Source organism: Macrosteles quadrilineatus, unplaced genomic scaffold, assembly GCF_028750875.1.
Source record: "Macrosteles quadrilineatus isolate MER2022 unplaced genomic scaffold, UCM_ALF_1.0 Scaffold_3__2_contigs__length_128488019, whole genome shotgun sequence".
Classification (NCBI taxonomy): Eukaryota; Metazoa; Arthropoda; class Insecta; order Hemiptera; family Cicadellidae; genus Macrosteles; species Macrosteles quadrilineatus.
The window spans coordinates 24907855-24922350 of record NW_026542596.1 but is presented as its reverse complement, the minus strand read 5'-3'; the positions used below and the strand labels follow the sequence as shown (position 1 = coordinate 24922350).

Below are 14496 nucleotides of genomic sequence, written 5' to 3'. Positions count from 1 at the left end.
TTAATATTTCGGATGATAGAAAAACTGGTTTACAAGTCTGACGTCTATTCATTGAAAAGATGCTCTGATTGCCCTCTTTTGAAGGCGGAATAAAAACAGAGTTCTTTTGTTCTCACACCCCCAGATTGGCAAGGCGTACACGAGATGAGGGAAGATAGGACCGTAATAAGCAGAAAGAAGGACATCGGGCTTAGATAGCTTTGCAAGGGTGCGGATGGCAAATATCCCTGAACTTACCCTATTGATGACGTATTGAATGTGGTCATGGAAATTAATCTTCTCATCTAAGATCAGCTCAAGAAACGGTGTCTTCTCTATTGGGTGTACTAGAACTTCATCCAAGTGAAAACTAAAATACTTAGAAGATCGATCAGAGATATGTGGAAATTGAGATGTTGAGTCTTTTGAGAGTTTATCGAAAGCAGATTATTCTCAAACCACTGAACTAGCTTGTTGGCTTCAGAGAAGTTAATGAGCTTACATTAAGATTATAAGACGAAAAGCAAAACAAAAAGATAACCTACAATTGCAAAATTATTATTTACCACGCTTCAACTGCATGTCCCAAAACAAAAATGCGCAGGATGGGTTATCAGTGTTTGCTATCAGTGCAAGAAAGGCAAGGCCTAGAGGTCTTGCTTACGAAATATCAGGCACGAAGATAACCTATGAAACAATAACACTAAACAACGTACCCGCACAATAATGCATCCGATAGATTGCCTTGCAGGATACAATTTAATTGCTGAACTTTCAATTAGTTTTTATTTTAGTGAATTGTTTTCTGAAAATCAATTGTTTTAAGGCATGAAAGGCTTCAAATAAATTTACGATGCTAGGAAAACATATTCTCAACAAACCAGTAGGACCATTTTCCGACATAAAGTAATGGATATTGATTCATACATTTATAGAAAGTGAAGTCCCACAAAGTATTTTTTTTCTATTTTACAACAACGTGTGTGAATTTAAAGCGCAATACTGTTACAGTTCGTTTACGCTAATAATTTTGTACTACAATAACGTTTTACAATTGAAAAAGCTTAAAGTATTAAAATGACCTATACGGTATGACGTTTGCACCCCACAAGCAAGAAATTAACATGACCTTCCGCTCAACAAGAATTTATTGTAAAATGTGGGTCGTTTGAAACTGAAAGGCGGACTTTCATATCACGTAAACATACCTTAATGTGAACTGAAGTTTAATATCAAAGGAAACATCTTGTAAGAGTATAAACACAGATTCAATTTGCAATGGCGTACGTGTATTACAGACAGTTTATGAGGCGTATAAATGATATTGCAAACCTTCAAGGTTGGATCCTTTATGTGAGACCCTATAAACGTTTGAATTGAAATTTTAACCACTTTAAATAGAACGCGCACTACTAGGCCTACGCTATTTAAAAAAAGTGCTTTTCCTTTGGCATTATAATTTAGTTTTCCAGTAAATTATATTTTAGCTTTTTAGCGAATTTCCCTATAGGGAAGTAGCTATTACCGTAGGTGGCACGGTAAGACCTAGACCCGGGACCGATTTACTTTTTCATTTTGATGTCCCCAGAGGCCAAAAACAGCATTCGTTCAAATTTTATATATATATATATAGCCTATACGTCCGTGAACGCGATAACTTGAGTAATTTTTGTCCGATTTTGATGAAATTTGGTTTATAGGTGTAAAGGGGGATATACTTGAATGAGTTCGCGAACCAGCACGATCGGACCATGGGAACGGGGCTTTACGGGGTTTTATGGGGTAAAAATTGGGTTTTTTCACTTTTGACCCTCAAAACACAAAATTTCCCGATTTCTCTTTAGACCTTTTTAAAGAGCTTAAAAAAAACAAATAGTTTAGTATGTAAAAGTATTTTTGTTCGATTATTAGTAACGGAGAAAATTAAAAAAATTGTAAATTTAAAATTCCCATGTTATTCTTATGGAGAATATTGTCAAATGTTGTAGTTTGCTTGTTTATGGATATATTTTGAATCAAACTTGGCAAATTTATTCATTTTGTACTAAGCTATCAATATTTTACTCAAAAACACACTAATAGTTTCCTTGTAGCAGCAAACCTAGGTACTCGTTAAACCTAATGTTACCTAATATATTTAACTGAAAATCAATTCAGACAAATGGAAATTCGCTTAGTCGGCAGGTTTGCTGCGGCGGGGGTATTTTAGTTAGCCTAATTATTATTTTAATTGACTGTTTTTAAGACATCTAAATTCTTCTTTCAAACTGGCGTTCAGGCGTCAGTTGATTATTGTTAATACAGTAATCTATACTGTATTGCTAGGTGTTTGCAATGCAATAGGCCTACAGTAAATATATAGCATGTCCACTCTCGCGTCGAAGATGACTAAAGTTGGGTAAAGTGATCAATGAAGAATAATATAAAATGACGCCATTAAGTTTTTTAAATATTCATATTCATTCATTTGAGAAGGGAACGCTTCCTACGTGCGTATTTTAACCCAAATACGAGTGAAGTATGGGTGTAGAATGGAGTATGATGCATTGTGTAGCCCAGTTTCGAACCATCGAAAAACGTTACACTTTTCTCAGCATAGGCTGTGTATAATAACGTTTAATTTTCCGAAATGTTAAGCGTAGTAGGCCTATATATAAAGTTCAAACAATACGTTTGTATTGTATAACGGATAAAGTTATACAGTAATATCAATTTCGACAGTGGAATCGTTAAAGTGTAATTTAAGAATGCTCAACGAATAAAAGGCATCATTGACAATAATTATTCTTGGATAAGAAAAGAATCATGGATGAATACTAGAAGAATGCCTTGTTGTAGAAAATATCAATTAAAGATTATCATTGTAAACTGTTGTTAGTAAAAACTGTTGGTCAGATCAATACACAAAGCTCTGTGCCCGCTAAACACAATACTCACGGCCAGGTGTCCCTGCGCCTCCTGTTGTAGTCGTCCCAGCAGAAGACGCCGCTGTCGTCGTCACTGTCACCGCCGCGGCGTCGTCCTCGGCACCTCAACACACTCAGGTCCACGTCCGAGCCTACCCAGCCCGCACTGTCACACTCCGACATCACTGACACTGACACTGTCTCACACTGTCACACACACACACGCACAGCACACTAACAAGAGACAAGCAGGTAACATCCAGTTGTTTGGTGCAAAATGTTTCAAAGCTAAAATAATTTTACACACGAACCAAATAACATGTTTACTAATTGTTGTTGCTGAAACAAAATGACAATATGAAAACCAGCTGTTGGACAAAACTGGCTGTTGCAAACCTCATGTACATGTACTTAATTTGTACAGTATATTTGGAATTTAATCAAGGAAAAGATTAAATCGGTGTTTATAAGGAAGTTTAATTTATTTAGAAAATGAAGTTAACGTTTAATAATTACAAGAAGATTGATACATCTTCGAAAAAGAATAACACCGCGCTAACCGTTTACTTCGTTATTCAAACTACTCTTATATGTTTGCTCTTATTACGTAATTTGGCATTTACAAGTTATTTATTTATTTAATTCTGAGCACAAATGTGACACATTGGTTGTTTCAAACTGCAATCGGAACAAAAAAGTACCATTCAATTATTAATTGAATAATAACTATCCGAGGTGTTCACTAATGTTTACAATCTTATGACATTATTTTACAAACAAATTAGGTGAAACTTCGTCACAGTAGCATGGATAGTATTTATTAAACCGGAATCATTATTTTCATCCATATCAAGTGAACCTTATTAATATAGTAAGCTTAAAAACATATAACAGGAAACGAGTAATCCGTCGAACATTTCAGTTAATCGATTCATCGATATCGAATCAATAAGTCAAATTTGCTTTCTACAGTACAGTATGTAATCGATAAAAACCTATGATAAAGGGTCAATGTCTGTATCAAAGTTGTTGCATAACATAGTGGTAATCGGTTGAAATAGCTAAACATTTATCTAAATGCAGGTCAGGTTTTCGCTAAGGGTTTCAGATAGTTTCTAAAAATTCAAAATGGTACCTATAAATGCCAAATTTTGAGACCAATAATACGATAACACTCGCGATTTCACTTGATCTCACGAAAGTTTCACTAAAGATTTCACCAATATCTCCCAAACACTAACTGTCTAACGTATGTCGTCGAGTGTAGGAAACTAACTGATATGATGTGAGTGAGGACGAGGGAGCGGCCTCCTTGTACAATACAGGCCGTCCTCTAGGCAATGTCAGGGTCTGCACCCTGGGCTGACCACAGACACGTCATCCCAGACGTCAGAACATGGAGGAAAATACCGTATGGAAGTGTTCAACGATAACTGATATGATGTGAGTGAGGACGAGGGAGCGGCCTCCTTGGACAATATAGGTCGTCCTCTAGGCAATGTCAGGGTCTGCACCCTGGGCTGACCACAGACACGTCATCCCAGACGTCAGAACATGGAGGAAAATACCGTATGGAAGTGTTCAACATTAAACGATAAGTGTGGTAGCAGTAGACATATTGGCTATAACAGGGAACACTTCATTTGAAAACGAGCAGGACCATCGGAAGATTTCATTTTTTTTCCAAGGATCTAGGAAAGGTCTACAGAGTGTTCAATGACAGGTGTCGTAGCAATATAACAAAGGGTAGCTAGAAGAAAGTATACGTTGAATAATAGTTATTTGTGCAACTAGTGAGAAAAGTGAGCAATTGACTCACTCGAGAGAAATCCTTACTCACGAGCCGTAGGCGAGTGAGGAATGGTTTCTCGAGTGAGGCAATTGTACTTTGAACTCGAGTTGCACATTATACTTTTCCTACAGTTACCATAAAACAAATAAATTGGTGAAGAAACATAACCTATTTTTACACAGAAGTGAACTATTAATATAACATTTAATGTGAAGTGACAAATACAACAGTACAACAGCTGACCAGTTGATTTACAGCCAGTGCTGCCAACGTATTTCGCGCGCATACGACGTTGCCTGCATGTTACGCGCTCACTATTTCGTGCCTTCACGTTGCAAATCTGGAGTGAGACAAAGTAATTAGAGTGAGACAATGTTAACATTGTCTCACTGATGAGCGAATTGGCCACTTTGCTTTCTCAAATCAGTGAGAGAACATGTACATTGTTAGGTAACTGTAGGAAAAAATATGGTTGGTAATCACAAAACGTCATTTTTGATAGAGATCAGACTAGACTTTGAGTAAAAATGTAATAGGCCTAAGGACAATCTGACAATCTGAGTGACTTTTGGAAGTTAACTCTTCAGCAACGAGATTTTTCTGTCACCGTAAGTATTAGTAGTTTCCAAAGTAATTGAAGTAGCTTACATGGGAGGAGTATTTTAAACAACGTGAACTTCTATTTTAGTAGCCTCCGTAAAGTGATGAACACATAAATGGGAATGGGCTTGCCATAAAGAATGTGTCTAGGGATGAAAACTTTTACAAAAGGGTAGTATAATGGGGGGCCAAACGAGGATGATGAAAACCAGTAAAGGGTGACCATCGAAATACGCCATCCTCAAAAATGTAGAGACCAACAACGAGATGCCTGTTGGCAGAAGTATGTCTGTACCAAATAGAAGCACACATAAGATTAGGTTGATAGTAGACCTCGAACTTCTACGTACTTTACCTCGGGGAGTAAAATGATTCAACTGGTGTAGCATTATTCAAACTGCGTAAAAGAATTGTACAGGGTAACACAGAGCTATCGGCTTGAATTTAATTAGCATTATTTTACCAAAACGTAAGCGTAATAACTTAATCCAACACCGATACCAATTAATCATCGTGACTGAAGATCCTGAGTTGTCCAGTCTCCGGGGACAGGAAACCCGCGTTGCTCATGCTGGAAACCCAATTTCCTGAGCAAGGAAGACGTTTCACAACTGACATAATCACATGGCCTTGTTTCCCTTCCCGGACAGCGTGCGTTTCGTGCTGTCGTGAGGCGGAGACCATCAGACATGAACACTGAACACCGCCCAATGCCACACCCTTGCATCACCATCACACGCACGCCATCAGCCATCAGCCGTCAGGACATGTGATGGATGGGCGATGGTCAACAGTGACACCTGGCGCCACACCCCTGCACTGCCATCACAAGGGAACTATCTCGAGACACCCATCTTCCTCAACAACCACCGGGTTCGTACTGGAAGCTGTGATTACACCCCAGCGGTCAGCACCCCAGAAAGGGATACGTTACGGTGTATGATTTCGGGAGAATCAACTTAGGTGATATGACTCAACAAATCAACAAATTTCTGTTCATATGACACAAGACACATTTTAACAACATTGTGAATGAAACGGTGTACGATGAGTTATGTTTTTGTTTTGTTAAGGACGACATCAACATCGCAAATTGCATAACTGCAATGCCTTAGCAGTAGACATATGCTAGAAGGTACGATAAGCTATCTACTTGAAAATTGTCCCTTAACAGAGCGGTTTGAAGAACAACATTGGATCCCTGGAATTTTAAACATTTTATGGGTTTCGGCTACTTTCCCATAAAAAGTGAATAATTTCTTTGAAAATACCTGACTTATACACAAAAACAGATGTAGGGTCATGAGCTACTCGGGGCTATGCTCCTTACCCACAAGGGGAGCCAGGCTCGCCAAGGGTAACTAGATACGACTCACAGCACAGAACCTGAAGAACTAAAGGCTCTCGCGACGGGGGTCCGTCTGAACTGAGCACCGTTTCAAGGAGGAAACGTGAGGTTGCAGCGGCGGGATTCCGTCTCATAAACCGAGGTAAGAATTTCAATGTTGAACGCGAGATTCGACGGAAGTCGGCCACGTAACTCGTCGATGCTTCCGGTAAAATGTTACACTCACCGTTAGGAAGTTGCCTTCAGATTTCCCGGCTGATCAGGAGAATTATCAATCGATTTCTCCGCAGAATAAGTGCATATACTGATAGTAGATGCTTATTGTTAAACTTTCCTTATAAAGTAAATTTCATCCTGTCCATAATTTGGACACGATCTAGATTTAGCTCTGTAAAACGGTGCCGATTTTATGCAAATATTAAAAATATGAGTTTCAGAAAAGCAATACAGACCCACGGATATTAAAACAGAAATGTTTGGAACATGCTACAAACACCTTGGCCACACGTAGTTTAGATTAGATTACATGAAGGAAGGTGTTCCGTTAAATGGGGGTGGGCATCAAATTGTTGAGAGAAACTTTAAATCATAAATTGCTCATGTTCAACATTATGTAGAATAAATTGGAGTTGACCAACAAAAGGCCATTGTGGAAAATCTCTGGACTCTTGTAATAGATAGTCTCCTTTTACATCGTGCTAGCGGCTTTTCAGTGTACGCAGGAAAGTCCGCTTTTGAAATACCTTTATTGCAATACTGTATGTAGAAGTAGTTAAATTTGACACCCTACTCTTGTCAATAGCAATACGTACAATATAGCAAGTGTGGTAACGCAGAATAATAAAATCTTCAAAAGGGAAAAAGTGATCAGCTCAACAATACATGACGCGATATATCTAATAGTGAACGTAATGCAAAAACATGTTATAACCTTGCTGAATTTAGGTAGATGAGTTTGCTACAAAATCATAACATACCAAAAGAGAATTTAAATAGCGATTATTTGACAAGCTGGTAAACAACTGAATACACGCCAATACACGTTTGAAGCAAACGCTATTCAGACTTAGCTGATTAGGGATCATCTCATAACTCCAAGATTTCATAACTCCAAGTGATCATAACTCCAAAGTTTCATAAGTCCAAGAGATCATAACTCCAAATTATATTTAATCCACAGTTTCAAAACTACAAGTACCCGAAAAGGGATAATTTCATTACTCCAAGAAAAATATAAGTGCAAGTGATCATAACTCCAAAGTTTCATAAGTCCAAGATATCATAACTCCAAAGTTTCATAAGTCCAAGTAAAAATTAAACCAGAGTGTCATAACTCCAAAAGCTGAGTGGAGTCTCATATCTCCAAGTGGAATGTGTAGTACAGTCAGCGCCACAAGTTCCTGCGCTGTCCGCTCCGCTGACTGTCAGCAGCCTTTGCCGCATCACTGTATCCATATACCTACCGTCGCCTGTCAAACGATTATGTAATTTTGTTATATACTTACAGATTAATTAATTGCTATACTTCTTACTTCTATGCTAAAGGTACTTTAACCTTTAACTACTCGCGCGGGTTTTACTAACGTATGTACTCGCGTGGGGTGTTTTTGACACCCCGTTATTACATATTTGTTATAATTGTATTAACACTAATAATTGGTAAATAACATTTTTTGTTGTTATTTAAGTTTATTAAAACGTTTTTATTAGCTCGCTTTCTTGTCCGGTACAAATTTTGCAATCAATTTTATACTAACTTCCCGATGAGCTAGAGACTTGAAACTTGAAACATAGCCCACAAATGGAAGACAATGCAATATAATATAATTTAATTTTCATATTTCCCTTGGGCTACGCCCCATGGGCTTGTTTTTATTTTACTGTATACTGTTTCCAATATGAAAGAGTTATTTATTTTAAGTTATACAATGTAAATAATATATTTATTTTACCAACTGCAGTTTGTGTGTGTATTTGGTCAAGTTTTGCATATAAACCATTTGTTGTATTAAAAAATATGTATTTTGTCATTGAACTGTTTGATATTGAATAACTAGCACATGTACTACCCGGAAAATATATAATTTTTAAAAGATTATACTATGTCTGTGAATGGTAAAGGTATTTTTTTCCCCTAAAATGTACTACTAAAAAACAGTTTTTAGGGGGGGGGGGTCGTAATACACACAAGTTTTGTGCAAACAAATTTATTTATATGTCAAAAACACTTGTTTGTTATCGAAATAAATGTAAATAAAAAATGTCCTTTCATTACTTTTAGAGTCTTTCGCAAAAAGAACAACATTACCTTATACAGGAACTTGTACTTTTTACGAAACGTTAACACTCACGTGGGGAGTTGAAAACACCCTATACTTTGTAATACACATGTATTACCAAGTGAACACTAGAGATCGCACGGGGACTTTGGATGAGAAACGTTCCTGTGTTTCACAGTTTTAACTTTACATTTCAGGTAATTTACACTAAGTGTACAATGCAGTTGTCTGCTTGCAACATTGAGCAGATAGCAGACATAATAATCAGATAATTTCTAAAGTCAATGTTACATATGTTTCTCGTAAATGAAATGTATACTTGCAGTATCCAATCTCATTAGTATATATTTTGTTTCAAATGAATGCAATGTCTAATTTCGTTATTCAAAGTCAATTACAAGTCTGGTTCAATTAAATGTATTGTCTACCTCAAAGTATATATGTGTCATCTGGTTCTCATAAATTAAATGTCTATTTGCAGTAGCAGTATCCTAAATCAATAGTACACCAGCTTCACAAAAATGAGAAATTTACTTGCAGTATCCAATGTCAATGGTCCATTTGGTTCACATAAATAAGATGCCTATTTGCAGCATTCAAAGTCAATGATACGTCGGGTTCACTTAAACGAATTGTTTACTTGAAGTATACAAACTCAATGGTACACATCGTTCACATAAATAAATTTTCTACTTGCAGGATCCAAAGAAATGGTTAATTTGATTCCCATAAACGGAGTGCCGATTCGCAGTATATTAAGTCAATGTTACGTCTGGTTCACGTCAATGGAATGTCTACTTGCAGCATCTAAACTCAGTGGTATCTTCGGTTCATATTAATGGAAGTCCTAATTATTGCAGTACCTATTCAAAGTCTGCATTATTTAATTGTAAGTCTAGTTCACTGAAATGGAAAGCCTACTTGGAATTGCAAGTTAAATGGAAATATAACTCAATGGTAGGCTTATATTTGGTTAAAATGTAATGGATATTTAGATTATTTAAAGTCAAAGGTGTTTCAGCCTTATTCCGGCGACCATAATTATTGGTTGTTTTCATTTTGTAGTAAATTATGCTCAATGATATTAATCTTATTGTTCTTCCCTTTTTCTGTGTCCTATACGGTAATGTACTTTTTAAACGATTCTTTGACTAACATATGTGGCAACTCTTGTTTATCTTTTTAGTGTTATCTCGCAAATAAAGTCATAGCAACCAATGGTCCCATAAGGCCCATGTTAAATTAAAAAAAAAAAAAATTCACGTAGGGAAAAGCCCTGTGGTCCAATTTATACCATTTAAGATTTATACATTCCCATGGTTGGTTACTATGATCGTGCTAAATTTCGTGTAGATCGCTTCAGCCGTTCAGGAGGTATTTGTAAAACAAAAAAAAGGAGAGTAGTATAAGAGCTTCGCTTTGCGCCGTTCAATTACTAATGGTTGTTAATCATATATATATAGAAAACGGCTAAAACGATTTCCTTCTAATTTGATATATAATTTATATACAATTTAAAATTTAGATTACACTTTGGGATGAATTTAATTTAAGTCAAGCACAATGTCCTATTAAGTGATGTTAACACTGCAAAGAGTTGGCAGGATCTGTGGAGAGGCAAGGGTTGAAGTTCTGGAAGTCCATGTCCATTGTTGAAATAATGTACGGCTGGTTAATTTACATAAATGACACTTGCCACAGTAATTTTGATTTTCTTTGGATTAATTTTGAAAAGTAATACTATATTTAAGATGTTATTATTATATTGCAATTTTCTTACAATTATAATAGTTAAATTATCACTTTAGAGAACCACTGGTTTTCTTCCAACATTGACAAGAAAAACTGGTAGCCTACAACGTTGTGTTCACCACTGTGTAGGGTGGCAAAAAGAAAATGTCGCATATATACATATAAATATTAAATAGATATGTATATTCTTTTTCCAGTTGTATCCTTGTTATTGGTTTTGTCTCATATATATGGATATTCGAATACTCTTTATAAATTGCCAAGAAAGTTTTTAATGTAGTGAAACATTGGACAATAATTAATTAATAATAATTACACATCTGTGGCTGGGTGAATGCCAAACGACAAAACAGTAATTGCTGAGGACGCTTTTTAAACGATGAATAACCAATATGAGTGGAAAAGATGGAATGCAGGTGTCCACAGAAAATACAGGGTGTTTTTAAAAGAATGCCGGGATTTTAAGTAATGATTGATTGAGTACTATTCAAGGTAACTAAATATTTTATACGTCAAATTGAAGTTAAAACAACTAAGTTTTGTTTCCCGTGTAGCAAGGGAGGAAATTTTGACCTTGGCATGAGCAAAACAGGTGCGCGGTGGTAGGCCGCTATTGTGACTCATACGCTTGACGCCAGTCGCCAGTATGACGTTTACGGCGCAACAGAAGGCACAGATTGTAATCTGTGGTTCGCAGAGTTTATATCAATTACTAAATTAAAATAAATATAAATCTACTTGATAATAAAGAAACTTGAAGCTGGTTTAATGAGTTTTGTAGCACCGTAGTGTTTTGAAAAGACATTCACCTGGCCAGCTAAAAACAAGCAATGCCATAGTCGAAGAAATCCGACAATTCTGCATCAGAAACCCAAAAAAATCGATTTCCTGACGAAGTCTTCAGTTGAACAAAGCTAAATTGGTCACTTTATGATTTTTTCTGTAAAAGATAGAGTCTTTGTGCCTTATTATATTTATACTTATAGGCCTTTCTTACTTAAATTTACATTTTTTAAACGGGCAGTTCAGAAGACGGGGCACGGAAGCCACGTCATGTTGGTAACATTGACAATTCGAAGTAAGCGGCAGGCAGGTTGCCAGTATGGATACTAAAAAAGTCCCACACGCCCCTGCTCGCCCCTCCACGCAACTCTCCATCAATTCCAGAACACGAAAGGATCCATAATGTCATATGGGTTCAAGTTATGACCAAATGTTACAGGACCACTTTTGTTAGCTGTATTGTTCTACACCTTTTAATTTTCTAACTCTTCTCTAGAGTCATTATTAAAAGAATTAATAAATACTAGTGTACATGTTGCTCGAATTCAAGCAATTGCAAATATTACAGATGATATTTCAAAACGAATAACAGTCATATTTACAACGAATTTAAAAGAGTCAACTCAAAGATTACCGGTGTGTAACTCAGACTATGTTTATCTTCGTTATTGATAAACCTAAAGCATTCGGGCCGGTTTTCTCCTTCTCAAAATGCCTCGCTGTACAGGCAACACAGGTCACTTATAGAGGGCCAATTGAGAACGAAAAGTCGTTTTGGGGTAGTGTTAGGGGGCATTTGTAACCTAATAGTTGAGATTGTCCAGGGTCAGGTGCTGACTGTGATGAGTTAAGCCTAATACTCGCCACTGTTCTGTGAGCTGCGGTCGTTATCACGATTACGCCTCCTGTCTATATGTGTTGTTGTCGTCACGTCGGAGGCATATAAAAGAAAGAAAAACAACAAATAAACAAATGATAGCTACACAAAACAACGATAAATGTTACAATCGTGCTAACACGATCCGTCATAGCTACACAAAACAACGATAAATAAATACACAAATTTAAGATACTGTACAACCATACTAACAAAATCCGTCTTGGAGGTTATGTTTACACAAACTCAAATAGTAAATAAATGTACTCGATGAGTTTCATTGAATTGAAAAATAAATAACAGCGATTAAATTAAACAGCTGACCAAAATGTAAACAATTATGTTCTTCATAAGGATAACATGGGAACTTTCAAAGCCACTGGGGCAGAGCCCAAGGGACTTTTTCAAAAAATGTAAGGCCAGTTTGCAAATCTACGCGACACGCTCTTTCCAATGAGATGTCAATGGATAAAATCGGTTAAGAAATGGCGGAGGAGTTCAACCGACAAAGTTTCATGTAGCGTATTAATTATATAGATTTTCGTAATGAGCGACATTTCCTACCTGTATGCGAAACGAAACGTGATACGTATATCTATATAATTAATACGCGAACACGAAGTTTGTCGGTTGAACTCCTCCGTCATTTCTTAACCGATTTTATCCATTGACGTATCATTGGAAAGAGCGTGTCGCGTAGATTTGCAAACTGGCCTTGAACTGGATTTGAAAAAGTCCCTTGGGCTCTACCCCAGTGGCTTTGAAGGTTCCCATGTTATCCTTATGAAGATCATATTTGTTTAAATTTTGATCAGCTGTATAATTTAATTGCTGTCAATATTTAAACTGCATTTCAAAGAAAAGCGTCCTACAAAAATTAAATCTTTGAAAAATAAATCATTGAAAGAACCCATTTGCAAATTATTGAAACATTAAAAGTCATAGAACGCCCCCTAGTAGAAGAAATAGAGATAATATTTTTTTAAAGAATTAACTATCGTCATTAGCCTGTATAATGAAGAACACCTACAAGATTCAGATTCCTACAAACTATGAACGAGGATGTTAGCCGAAGTGCTACAAATTTTATTACGAAACATGGACTTAACTTTGTGATCATTGCAGAGGAAAGCCCTCTAAAGCCAAATAAATCTGGTACGTCAATGACATTAATCTATGTTTTCATAAAAGTCAAGCAATTTTAATAATAGCCTATGAAAATATCCAAGAGCCCCTTACCTGAAGGCTTTTAATCATTATTCATATAATGCTAAGGGAAACAAAAATCATCTGAACAACAGAAGGTCTTTAACTTTGCATTTTCTCAGGTAAATATAATTAACATTATTGCAACTAAACAAAAAATACACCAATTGAACAAATAAAATTGTGACAGACAATTTGATGAAAAATAAGTACGAAAACGAATTTAACACAAACAAAAAAACTAACATTTGGATTATGAGTTAAAATTCTGGTGACGCAATAACAACGATAAATATACAGAAAATCAAAACAAATTGAAGACTGGTACACAATCATCACATATTTTATTTGGATTGTGGTCGAGTTTTGACCACTGGACGACATCAATTCTTATATTAAAGTACTTAACTCATTAAGGTACTTCAATAATACCTAAATGATAAATACCTTCTATTTAACTCAAATAAAACAATCTGGTATTAGGTATAGATGTATTTACTCAAAAACCTATTTCTATGATAATTTAGTCTCGAAATCCAAATGTTTAGACCTATCTATAGATTATATCCACTTGTTTGGATCATACAAATCTAGATAGTATTTTTAAAATTTTAAATATGGTATTTTTTTATTAAACCCATTATGCACTACAGACATTTTGCGTACAATTTACTTTGCTAACATACACTCTCATATTTGTTACGGAATAAAGATTTATGAGGGAACAAGTAATTGTAACTATAATCAAATTTTATATTTACAAATGAATGCTACAAGATGAAACCTTAACCTGGATTAATACTGTTTAAATTTTTTCCGAAAATAGGAGATGAAAAATAGTGGAAAAAAGGCACTACGACTTATTTGCGTTGTGCACCACGAATATTATGTAGAAAAAATTTCGAAATTTCGTACATACAGCTGAAGAAGTTAAGAGTAAATATTTTTCATAGTTTAGAAATTTTAAAACGTGA

At 35.8% G+C, this 14496-nt stretch overlaps 1 protein-coding gene across 9 annotated transcripts in view; it reads right to left on the bottom strand.

Moving 5' to 3' along the window:
* Window positions 1–14496, bottom strand: part of LOC128988365 (NAD kinase-like) — a 103815-nt gene that overhangs the window by 51282 nt on the left and 38037 nt on the right. Inside the window, exon 2 of one of the 9 annotated variants that reach the window (XM_054409594.1) lies at window positions 2917–3224. The exons of the other annotated variants lie outside the window; for them this stretch is intronic. Within the exon in view, the coding sequence (XP_054265569.1) occupies window positions 2917–3068 (152 nt within the window). The 5' untranslated portion in view covers window positions 3069–3224. The remainder of the gene's footprint in view (window positions 1–2916; window positions 3225–14496) is intronic. 9 annotated transcript variants of the gene reach the window in all.